This window comes from Caloenas nicobarica, chromosome 8 (genome assembly GCF_036013445.1).
Source record: "Caloenas nicobarica isolate bCalNic1 chromosome 8, bCalNic1.hap1, whole genome shotgun sequence".
Classification (NCBI taxonomy): Eukaryota; Metazoa; Chordata; class Aves; order Columbiformes; family Columbidae; genus Caloenas; species Caloenas nicobarica.
The window spans coordinates 4,212,630-4,225,212 of NC_088252.1; the positions used below are offsets into that span (position 1 = coordinate 4,212,630).

General features: G+C 39.4%; 1 protein-coding gene across 5 annotated transcripts in view; it reads right to left on the minus strand.

Annotated features, from left to right (window-relative positions):
* Nucleotides 1-1,065: 1,065 nt before the first annotated feature.
* Nucleotides 1,066-12,583, minus strand: part of ARMC8 (armadillo repeat containing 8) — a 67,647-nt gene continuing 56,129 nt past the window's right edge. For all 5 annotated transcript variants that reach the window (XM_065639690.1, XM_065639689.1, XM_065639692.1 and 2 more), the window contains 8 exons: nucleotides 12,242-12,328; nucleotides 10,345-10,437; nucleotides 9,788-9,937; nucleotides 8,248-8,343; nucleotides 6,649-6,744; nucleotides 6,108-6,180; nucleotides 5,291-5,384; nucleotides 1,066-3,630 (listed from right to left, as the gene is read on the minus strand). In XM_065639690.1, the coding sequence (XP_065495762.1) occupies nucleotides 3,597-3,630; nucleotides 5,291-5,384; nucleotides 6,108-6,180; nucleotides 6,649-6,744; nucleotides 8,248-8,343; nucleotides 9,788-9,937; nucleotides 10,345-10,437; nucleotides 12,242-12,328 (723 nt within the window). In that variant the 3' untranslated portion in view covers nucleotides 1,066-3,596. The remainder of the gene's footprint in view (nucleotides 3,631-5,290; nucleotides 5,385-6,107; nucleotides 6,181-6,648; nucleotides 6,745-8,247; nucleotides 8,344-9,787; nucleotides 9,938-10,344; nucleotides 10,438-12,241; nucleotides 12,329-12,583) is intronic.

Genomic DNA, 12,583 nt, shown 5'->3' on the forward strand with positions numbered 1-12,583 from the left:
GCTCACCCCATCCCTTCCCAGGCCTGGAGTGACTCGGGTTCCAGGTGCAGACCTTGGATGGCACATGATATCTGGTGGCCTGGTCCTCCAGCTGGTTGAGGGTTCAGGTTTTGGCATGTCACCCCCCCTAGCACCACGGGCAAGCTGAGGGGACACCCCAGTACCTCGAGGGGACATAGTGGGGCTGAGCCTCAGCCAGGGCTCCCCCACCTCCAGCTCCGCAAGCTGCACCCACAGATGCCCCCAGCAAGTGCCTCTTTTTGCAGAAAAAAGCCTCCAGTGAAGTCCTGATGACTTTAACCACTACTGAAATGTTGCGTGTTTACACCTACCATGCACTTACACTTTAGGATTACCAAAGACAGTCCTGTTAAACCCATTTTCTAGTCTTCAAGAATCTAATCTCATGCACCTCAACTATTCTTCTGTCTGCTGTGCCACTGCTTCAGCAGTTTCATGGAGGTGCAGCGTCTACTGCAATGGCTGACGTCTGTAAAAATAAATTTTAAAGAATATGAACCGTTTGCCTTAAGAATATACTGGCAAAAGATATTTTTGAGCAGGTCACTTAGCTTCTTCCACTATTACAACACAAATTGGTGATTGGAAAACAGTGAAATAAGTCTCGTTTGACTTTGTGTGGGAGAGACTACTCCAAATGTGGACTGGAGGTGGCGGGGAGCAATGAAGTGTCCCATTTGTCTGACAACCAGCACGCCAAACTTGCTGCACAACTTTTTGACACATGTAACCTCCAAGGGAAGAATCACCACCGCTGCACCCAGATATAAAGAGTGGACACACTTATCAAAATTCATTAGGGCTGGTTTTCAGAAGAGAAACAGCACAAGAACAGCAGAAATCCTGGTGATTTGTATTGCGTCCAGACAAACCCTGTACTTGCCTTGTTTTGCAAGCAACCCTGTAGTTCTCTGGCCAACGAGCAAACAAGTCTGTTCCCCCTGCAAATCTCAGGCTGGCAACTGTCAGTCTGTAGAGACGCTGGCACAGGAAACCCAGATGTCTCCATGAAGCTGAGAAAAATCTAGGTGTTCTGGTAAAAGTTCTTTTTATTTACAATATTCTTCTTTTTGTACATACCTATAGCAACATCAAAAATTATTCACAAAGCTTAACTGAATGTAAAAATGTTCTCATCCAACAGTTTGTCCTATCAATATTTGTGGAAAACGTCAACTGTTCTCATGCAGCAATAAGATTGTCTGAGCATTGTTTTTCAGTTTTTCTGGTAGAATTTTAGGAAACCACCTCAAAACACGTACACAGATATTTACTCACCTTTTTTCTGAACACCTTTAGGCACCGAAGTTTTATAGAATCAAACTCAGATTTGCTTTTAGAAAAGTGAATTGGGGGAAGACAAGAAGAGATATGTAAGAACTTGAGCTCCTGAATGTACATAGCAGAAGTGCAAATTTAGAAGTCAGATGCACGCTGTAGTTTTGCATTTGCAATTCCTGCCTCAGAACTTTCTTCTCAGTTCAAGCAAAAATACATTTGATTGAATTTTATAAATAAGACTTCATTTCTGAGATACTGATATTTATCAGGTTCTCACACATTTTTACTTTCCCTTTTGTTCAGCCCCCAAAGTCCGCCATGAAAAATTTGCAGAAGGACATTAAAAAAACCGCCAGTCACTTACTGCAATGCCTGGGGAAAAAGTGTCAGGTGCTCACTTTTATTTGTCTTTCAAGAGTGGAAGAAGTTACATGAAATGTATATATTCTCCTTCGCAACCAAGTGATAACAGTTATCTGATACACAGCACATTCAAATTCCAGGCCAAACTGTGGTCACATTTTCTGACACAAGTAGTTACCTTGGAAAAAAGTAAGGCTATTGCAATTTGACCTTCTGATTAGAAACAGAAGATTAAGATACTTATCAAAATTGGTTAGCAAAGTTACAGACCTCTCTTCTTGCTGCAGCCTTCCTGAAGTTCCACGTAACAAAAGAAAGATTTGGTTTAAGACATCAGCTGCAATCTTCAGTGTGCCTGTTAGTGCTATGGAAATAGAGTGTTTGGAGATTCTGACTATTAAAACTATGGTCTAAACTGACATCAGAAAGTAGATACAGGAAGAAAGCAAGAACCCCAAACTGCATGAAGGAGAGCTCCTTGCTGCCCTCATTTGTTTCTTTGAGTATTTGACTGTGAAGGCACTGGGGCCTCATATTCCAGCCTAACCTTACGCAGTCGTCTTCATTTGTACTCGTATTTTCTCCTCCACACTTACAGGCACAATTTCAGGAACTTATGGACAATCTAGGCTTCTGAACATAGTAAAATCCCATCGTTTCTTATCCAGGTATCCAAATCCATGCAAGTGTGTATATCTGCATATATACACAAAATCTGTAGCAACATTACTGAGCTAAAAAAACCCAAAAAAACCAAACCAACCAACAACCAAACCCAAAACCCAATTCTTCCCCAGCTTAATGCACCTAGTTGATCTTTCGTGGACATAATTTGGAAGTCTCTTAACTATATCTGGAGGTAAAGGATGCAAAACAAAAGCAATCCCTTAACCACTGCTTGCCAGCTCCTTCTGGTCTCTTGAAGTTAAAACTTCTGCAACATACTGTTTGCTCTCGTGATATTAGTGATCGGCAAATACTTATCGCCAGTGAAACAAGCTAATCCTTTCGCAGTTATCTGAGCAAGTCCTTGGCTCCTAACGCCATAGCTTATGCCTGCTGATATTGCAGCCGCCTGTTCCTTTCCAGAAATGCCAACAGTCAAAAACTCCGCAGAATGAGCTTTTCTTCTAAAAACGTAAAGAATCCCAAACCAATCCAGTTGACCCATTCCACGGATCTGAGCATGTCATCAGTACCAGGTGACCTTGTGTGGTGGTAAAGAATCCTTGGACCTTGTCAGTACAGAATGTGCTGCTTATAATGTGGGGTCTACCGTCTCCCTCTATTTTTCTCTTTAAAAAGGAAGTATAATGTAAGTTAAGCTCAAGTTCAGAAATGCATATATTTTACTTAAAAACATTCATCTGTTCAAAATTCAAAATAAACTTTATGGGATACAACAGTTTGGTTGGTTTTTTTTTTAAATAACATTTCATTCAAACTGTATATAATTCATTGAAGTATTCGTACAGCAAACAATGGTTAACCCTTGAAAACCTGTAGAAAAAGATTTTCACACACACACAAAAAAAAAGAAAACCAAAATTGAGGTATCACACCCACGCACTTTCACCCAAGCACACGCACGCACTCAAGCACACCCACCCACACACGCAGGCTGCAGCAAAAGCAGAAAATTGTAGGCCCGAAAGGAAAATGATGACTGATTGTTCTATCCGAAAGTCCAGGTAGCTCAGGAAAAAAAAACCCAAAAAACCAAAACAACCCCCCGAGAGTCCTCTGAGTAAAGAAACTACCTCAAGAAAATTCTCAAGTGCACTGGAGACCTGATCATTTCAACTGTTTCTGCAAAGCAGCTCCCTGCACCTGAGAAAAATGCAGCCCAAGGTGACTTGTGCAAATACAAGGAGTCAGGAATATCTCCTGCTGTTCCTTAAGGGGTGTCCATAGATTCAATTAGTCTTTGATCATGCAAGATACTGCTGGAGTGCTGTCTTCGCCCTGCAACAAAGGAACAACCTGTTAATTGTTGGCGTTTTGCTTTATCATCAACAGCTTTACCTAGTATATATTGTGCCATCAAGAGAGGGATGGTGAATGAGGTAAAAGGAAGTCGAGCAGCTGGTTCCTTCAGCCTGGAAGGATCCGGCCCCTAGTGCACAAATGCTCTGCGAGGCTGTAACAATTTCAGAATCCACCTTGCATCTAAGAAACAGAACAGATGATCTAACTATCTATATTACATGTTCAGCATAAACTGTGCAACTTTCAAGTGTGGTGGGGCTTTAGATGTATATCGAACCTCATTATCAACACACCTTACCAAAAAAAAATCCCTTAAGAGCAAGAATAATGAACAGCAATTACTGTTCTGTAACACAGATGTACCACGAAAAGCAGGTCTTTGAGCTCAGAAATGGAAGAGAACATGCCAAAAGCATGTTAGTTCTGGCAGGAATACCGCTTCTACCAAAAACATACCATGAGGCGAGAGGGAGAAAAGAAGTGCAATACCAGAAGCCAGTGCAATACTAGAATTTACGTAACCTAACGTTGCATAACGTTTTTGTTAAGAAAAGAACACCTCCCCAGAGTCTAGCGTTGCAGTGTCACCATCGCTTTAGCTAATTCAGTGTCTCCTACCACCTGGAGTGAGCAGCTCTGCTCCTTTGTCCCCCACACACCAAGGTTTAAGTGTTTTAAGACTCGGTTGACAAGTAAATGCTCATTTACCAGAAAGTATTTTTACTGGTCTCAGTTTTCTTCCTATTTCTCACTGTTTGAAAACCCTGTTTAGCTTCTCCATAATTTTCTCTGAGCCTGTTTATTGATATGTGTATGTTCTTGATCATCACCTTTAATATTGATACTTTGGCACAGAATTTTAAACAGAGAAGTCCTAACTTTACTAAACAGGCCTAAGAACACTGGAATCTCTTTCATAAAAACAAGAAAGCCTAATTTCATGCATTTTAAAACACTGCACAGTTTTGAGTTGTGTTGTCCGTGTATGACCTCTTCCAAAAATCAGATCATCTCCTTTAGTTCAGCAAAGAAATATGGGTTGTTACTAACTGTACGTGGGATAATTGAAAAAAAGTTAACATAAAAAACCAGAACCTGTCATTAGCTATTTTGGTTACATGTGTTTGTGAAGAAGGTAGATGATCTGTGTAGATACTATAACATGACTAAATGAACAGGTATGTGAAAAGTTACTGTTAAGCTTAATTACTTTAAACAAATTTGAGATTAACAACAGTGGTGATCCTGCATTATCTTTGTAATTTATAGTGTTATGAGATGGTTTAGCATTGTTCCAATCCTCTAGAACTTTGTTAATAGTCCAAGGCATACACAAATATTTGTGTATCAGTGATATTTCAGACTGAACCTTCCACCGGCTTAGAAAAGTCTTAAGTGTAGTTATTTTATACTGTTGAGGACTTCAGCAAAAATTGTTACTCCCGAACAATGCAAAACCTGCTGTTTAAGTAAGCGTTCATTACAATTTCTTCGTACACCGTAAAAGTCAGTGCAATGATACACAGTTTTTCTGGGGAATTTTTCTGTAATAAAAAGATTTCAAAACAAGATACTTTTTAAACAAAAAGCAAAGTTTTCCCTCTAATCTTCCTTTTGAGTTTTTCTTTATACTCACTTGTCACACAGGTTGGGATCTGATGACTGACTCAATTTATGTAGAATATCTACTATTCCCATGTCTCGTAGTTTATCTTGGCGTTCTTGTGAACCTACAACGATAAATCACGTTGTTGAGAACAGCACCAAAAATAAATGTCTGCAGAACAGAAGAAAGGAGTGGTAGGAGAAGCCGCCTTACAGGAGGGGTACGGAACACAGCTCAGTTAGAATACAGCAATGGAAAAACTCCCTCAGCTGTGGCTACTTCCCAAGGGAGCTCGAGTTTCTTTATTTGTACTCCATGTGCATATGTTTAAAGAAAATTTTGAAGGCAAAAATCTGAACACATTTTATCTTGAAGTCAGAAGCTTGACCACAGTTGTTTTACTCTCATCTCTCTGTTTTGGGTGCAGAGAACATTTAATTGGAGGTGGTTTTGAGTCTGACAAGAGCACTGGATAGTGCCAGTACAATGAGCAGAAGGTCAGCAGGAGCACAGCCAAGTGTCACACACTGAATGAGGTTCTGTGACCTGAGAAATGTGGCATAAGTTACACCGTAGGGTGTAAAAAACAACAAAAAAACAAAGCCACAATCAACTATTTATTGACACATTCTTCTTGTGTCTCCCCTTCGTGCCCCAGAACAGCTCTCTACACTTTCCTCAATGTCCTCCTGACCACTCTCACTTATTCCATATCATTCCTGTAATGATGTCTCCCTTTATGCTTTGGATCCCACTGTGCTGTGCACTACAAATATTTATTATTATGCAAAATTAGCCTCTTCATCAGGATAGTAACTTGTATATGTATTAATAATGAAGCTCTTACCTTCTTCTTCATTCCATATGAGATTAGATATACAGAACATGGCAGCAAGCTGGAGTTTAGCATTTGAATGACTCTAAATATAGAAAAATAATACTCAAGTTTAGAAGAAAAAAATTCAGAAATTCATAGACTTACATTTTGACACTCATCCTGTAACAAATAAGGTAGCAAAGTTAGAGACTAATTCTTATCTGCAGCTTCTCTCAGACAGTGCCATAACATAAGGCACTTGAGTAGCGTTCAATCAATTCCTTCCAAATATTTATGGAGGTCCACAAAATATGTCTTTTCCAAGATCACGAAACATTTTCCATGTAGATTTGTTGCAGATATTACTTAAGTCACTATAACATTCTTAGATTTTTCATTTTCATCAGAACCCCAGTATGGCTCTGTACCACCTGATTTCTTAAACACAATCGGGTATATGGAAGAAGTTAAGGACATGATACTGAATAATTTACATGACAAAATGCTGAAATACCCTCTTTTCATTCCTGCAAAGGGCCAACATAAAACCTTTAAGAGAAATTCCCCGTACCATGTAGTATTTGATTTTCTGCAGGATGTCATCATTGGTCATAATCAGTTCTTTTGCCGTTGTTCCATCTGCTATATTGGCAAGTATACATAGTGTCTGAAAGAGAGAAAAAACTGTTATTTGGCTACAGATCACATCCCATGATTTACAGAGTTTCCCTGACAGCTTTGAATTTGTGCTAAACAATTTATTTAATTAGTTTTAGTATCTTTAATCTGGAGTTTCCAGCTTACTTACATCTGGGGTCAATGCCAAAGAGTTAACAGCTATGGCTGAACAGCCCTGGCAAAAAACATCAGTTATTGCCATTTTAAAATACAAAGCAATGTTCATTCATTCATTTCAATGAGTAAAATTTTAAGTCTCCCATGGAAATACACAGCATACAGAAAAGATTAAATAAGTTGGAAAATAATGCAGTATATTCTTTATCAGCTGCTAGAGGAAAAAAAAATACCCATCTAGTTGTTCAGGCCAGGAAAAGGGAAGACAGAGGCCTAACTGCTGATACACTAGATTAGTAAAGTTTTTCCAACAAGTCTCATCACACATCTTGCCTGCAGAGATAATTCAAACTACTAACATTTCTGGTTATTTCTTGCAAACTAGAGAAGCCAATCCACAGCATAACCTTGGCACAACACAGCCCATGTTGGCACATGGCATTAAGAGTTGCAGAGGCAACGCTCCTGGTTCTCAGGAGACGCTCTACAAATTCCTTCCCAAATTGCTGTGGGAGAATTATCCGTCTTTTATGGACATGCAGGGATGACCACAGGAGGACACCAAAGAACGATCAGCACTTGTGTGGTGCCTGTGTCTGAGCTGCACTGCATTCATGTCAGTGGGGGGGTTTTGTTTGGTTTTGTTTGTTTGTTTTTCTAATTTTGCTCTTAAATAGCCACAAAAGGCCTGTTTGCCTTCAGCCCATTCTTCACTGAGCAGAGATTTAGACCAGCCTGGATTTAGCTCTATTTTTACACTCATTCGCTGTGCTGTTTGCTACCAACACCCTTTTCTCTCGCATATTGTTTAAGATTTAGTTTGTCGGGGCATGTCCTTCCCCACTTTTTCCGGGGGCAACACTCTTTTCCCTGCTAGTGCCTCTCCTCTAATTGCTGGTGGCTCCTGCGGAACAGCTGAGTTACCCCGTCTCCCAGCACAGCGTGTTTTACTGCCAGAAGGCAGGCGATGATGATCTTCATTACTGACTGCTCCAACTGCTGCTACAGGAGCAAAGAACCACGACACTTTCCCCAGTGTGAAATCCTGGTGGCTTCTTTCTCTTCCCTTATTCCTACTGTCTCCTTTCTGCCAGGCACTTAGATTTAATTCTTCTGTTCTCACATACAGCGTCCTCCTCTTTACCAAACCTACACTTAAAAAACCACTCTGGATTCAATTCAAACACATTTGTAATAATCCATTAGAAAGAAGAGCATTCTTGTAGGTACCGAAGTTATTAGTCTGACAGATCTCAGTAAAATATTCACAGTACATCATAATCTCAAGTACAGCTGACACATTGAGAAAGAATAAGCATTCTTAGCTGTTTCTTAAATTTCATTCTGCCAAGACAACATGAAATAAAAAGGGTACCTGCTCTTTGACTTCTATATTGTGTTCTCCTTCCAGAATGAGGGTCACTGCTTGCATGATTTGCTTCCCATGAGTGCTCATTATATGATCTATGTGCTGCCAAAGCAATGATGAAATACAGTCAGCGCAACCTTCCAGACAAAGAACAGGCATTCCTCCTCCTACTGAGTAACTCTAACTAAAGAGGAGCAGCATCACACGAAGCAACGCCTCCCAAAACCAAGAACCCATCACAGCAGAAACACTTGACAATATTCCTCTTCACCTGAAGCTTGGTCTTGTTTGAGAGAGCACGACATGGGCCTTGGCTCTGCTCTCCCTATCACCTGGAGGAAAGACACTGGTTTCCCAGCTGCACGGAGACTGAATCCTGCTGGACACGAGCTCTAAGTATGATGTTGCTGTTAGAAAAAACCCACTTCTCTCCACTCCTGGTAACAGGGGGATATCAGAATGGGGTAAGAAAACTGAGGTTTCTTATCTGGTATTTGCTGCTCTTACTGGATCACTGTGACCAGGTCCGACATCCACATTTTACAGGTCAGAGAGGGTTCACAGAAATAAGCCATATACATTACTTGTCATCTAGGAAAACTGTCTCAAGTTAGGAGACTTGCACATAAAAGATGATGTGATCGTAGACTACAAACACCTATACTAGAATAAAATCAATCATTAGGAGTAACAGGAAAAGATGAAAATAGATCTGCTGTATTAACTGATGGCAAAACTCCAGAGTGGCAGCAAACGGCCACCAGAGTTACCTGCACAGGGCACACTACAATTTTTTAAGACCTCAGGGATTCTTGTAGGATTTCTTAAAACTGCTAATAGTGAGACTTCATTCAAAAGGTGATGGGTAAATTATTTTGGAGGGAGTTTTGGGTACAGAATGAGAAAGGCTGGTTCTGGCTCTAAAATATCCTACAGAAAGTAGGTGAAGCTGGGACACAGTTTCAGCTAAGAACACCCTAACTGATAATGAGACTTTGCTGTCAGACCTCAGGGTGATTTTAATGAATGACTGGTTTTAAATATCTTTTCACATTAAGACAGAGCTAATTTTCTATGAAGCTTATTGAGACTAAATGAGCACAAATATCAGAAGATTTTTTTGTAGTGACCTTTTTATGGTAGAAACACAATACGTGATAAATGCACAGTAGAGGCTTTGTAGGTTTTTTTTCCCCCTCCCTAAAAATGTTTGCTGCATGTTTTCTCTCCGTTCTTCACAGGGGATTACGCTTTTGCTGAAAGCTAAAAGCAATGGAATTGAACATTCGATGTAACTGCCTAGTTCTGTATTTGATAATAATTACAAAGTTTTCACAGATGTAGAGAATTCTTTCAAATATTTTCTTACATCGATTTGTACAACTGGTTACAGATACTTGGATAAATCCAAAGGCCTCAGTTTTAGCAATATATCGAACATTAAACAGAAAAATAACTTGTCTTACAAAAACGATCAAGAATTAATTTTTATCGTCTGCGTGTTAGATCAGCTTTCAGAAGAAGGTCTGTTTGCAGCTCTACTTACTGGGCGAGTGGATAGAAGATTCCTGAGCAGTCCCAAAGTTTTCATTAGAACATTTACATCGGAATCAGAAAGCAACTGGAATAACTGCTCTGTACTCAGACCTCGTAAGATGTCCGATTTGATCTTCTGTTCCGCTTGAAATGCCATATTCTGAAAGAGACAAATTTTTTGCTTTATTTTTTTACCTTAAACCTGGGCTTTCACTCTTTTAATAGATTGTTACCTGCAAGCCTATATCCTTGCTAAAATGAATCTTGCAAAGGTGGCAATTTATGAGGAACAGCTACAGGGCTGACCTGGTTATTATCTGCTTTTATTTGTCCCCTGGCATGCTACTGACAATACTGAACGATCTTGGCAACTGAACTGGTATCAGAACTGAAGAGTTTATTTTATTTTATGGACTAATTGATGAAATGTTCCAGGCTGATGCTGTTTTCCTCTGTAGTTAGGTGGAAAGACAAGCCAGATTTCAGGTATGTTATTTTTAATAACTACTGATGAGTTACATACACCGCAAAATCACAAGCAGGATTTCATCAGGGTGTTCTACTTACCATTAAAGCCCAAATGCCGTTCACTCGCAAGGCAAGATTTTCACTCTGTGTTAAACTACATAGAAGTTCTATGGCTCCTGATTCTAAAATAGGCTAAAATGAAGAGGGGAAAAAAAAAAAAAAATCTTTAAAATACTACTTAGACTCATTAGACATAGATAGAAATCTGAATATCATACAAAAAGGTCTTGCTTATATCTTATTCTTGAGTTTACAACATGTCCAGTCCACTCAAACAAACTGTCCCAGCCACATCCTATATTCTTGAGCATTAAAAGGTAAGTTTTTATAAAAAACTCAGGTCAAGACTGCTTTAATCTCATGTGTATCCATTTACATGTACACATATACACACACACTTCTGTGATACTACGCACACATCTGCCACATTCACACAAGCAAATAGCTTTTCCCCAACAACTTTCAGCTTGGGACTGCTCTCCAAAAAGCCTTCCTTGAGCAATCACGTCGCTTTGGGTATCAAGTGGGACGTATGTGACCATTTAAAAGAGGTTAAGAACACCGAAAGCTACTTTATATCTTTCTCAACATTTAATCCTTGTGTTTAGTAAACAGATCAAACTAAAATCCAACAGAAAAACTTTAGCATAATAAAGAAAACTGGAGACTGTTCTTGATGGTAAGACTGAAATGTAAAACTTTGTAGTGTCACATCACATGACAGGAAAGATATCAACACATGCACCTTTTCTTTCAAACTGATTCATGTGATAGATAGTCTGGAACGACCACTTTCAACCTGAACTGAATTTGAAGTACTAGTTTCATCTAAGACCTGAAGTGCTCGTGCTAAAAGGATTCGTCCAATGCCTTATGCTGCTCTAGTTTGCAAGGTGTTCCTTTCTTCCAGAAGTTACTGCTTCAAAAGCAGTGAATAATTGAGCATATCAAGGTTTTGGGGGAAGCTGGGTGGTTTTTAACCCGCTTAAGAGCTGAATTCATCAGAAAACAGGAATGTGTGGAAAAGGCTGCACGTTGTAACAGCAGGCTTATCTCAAAAAAAAAAAAAAGGTGATACATCAAATAAAGATGGTTTATAGATGCTTCCAAATCTAACATTTCCAAATATGCCTTCATTTTGCATAAGCAGTATTTTCTTTTGGCAGTGATGGTTTTTACATGAACCACGTGTCCTGACAGAGAAATCAGCATTTCAATCCAACCTGAAGTGGAAACACTACGCTGAGTGTGATCTGCAGTATGAACGAGAAAGCCCAGGGGCCAGTGAACAGTGCTTGGGGTTATTTCAGGTAATTTTCTGTCTCACAGACCTGACGAAAACTGTCAAGATCAACTGATCAAACTGAGGTAATCCAAAGTGCCCTGTAGGAGCCCACATATCCCACACTCTTGCCAATGTTTTCTGTAATTAAGAGACATTTAAGACGTGGGGAATTGTTCCACTATTGATATGTCTGTATGATCTGTATGAAATATAGACATTGCAGAACTCAAGAGCAGATATCCTGTATTACTCATTCAAGAACAATAAAATGTGCAAGCCTCAGCTATTGCAGCATTTTCAAGATCACAGCAGTAATTCCCTAAGACAATGGATCATACTGCCAACTATCAGTTTGTTTTTTTCCTGCTTATGAATTTTTTAGTGTTTTACAAGTAAAAAACTCCAAAACTTTATGTCTAATTTTCTTTAGAGACTACATTTAACTAATCAGCCATATTTAACCGACACAGCACTGTAAACAGATTTTTTTTTTTAATTCACAAGCTATCAGTGATACAGTCTACCTAACATTTCAGCTCTATAACGCTTCACAAGCAGTGGCTACCAATTAAGATACCTTTATGCTTATTGAACCACTGTATAACTTCACTTTTGTCTACTTCTTCTTCTTGTTTCTGGATAAATACTGACCTCCTTGCTTGGAGAGAACTCCAGAAGAAGATTGCATAGTGTGGAAGATGCTACTACAAGAATTTCGTTTGGAGCGTTCTGTAAAACCTGCAGTCACAAAGGGGAGAGCGAGGAATCTCTGTTAGCTGGTAGGATAAGGAAGGGATCACTTTGAAACAGAATATCACCTTTGGTTTCAGAGCAGTGAGCAAACTGTAAATATTAACAATTACTGCATTTACAGTAGCTTGCACTAAAGTACATCTATGTAACTCCTACTGTTTTAGACATTCTTCTGTGGCTTATACAGTTCTACATACTGGGGGAGAGAGAAAGGACTTACGTAGTTGTTCTTAATCTTGA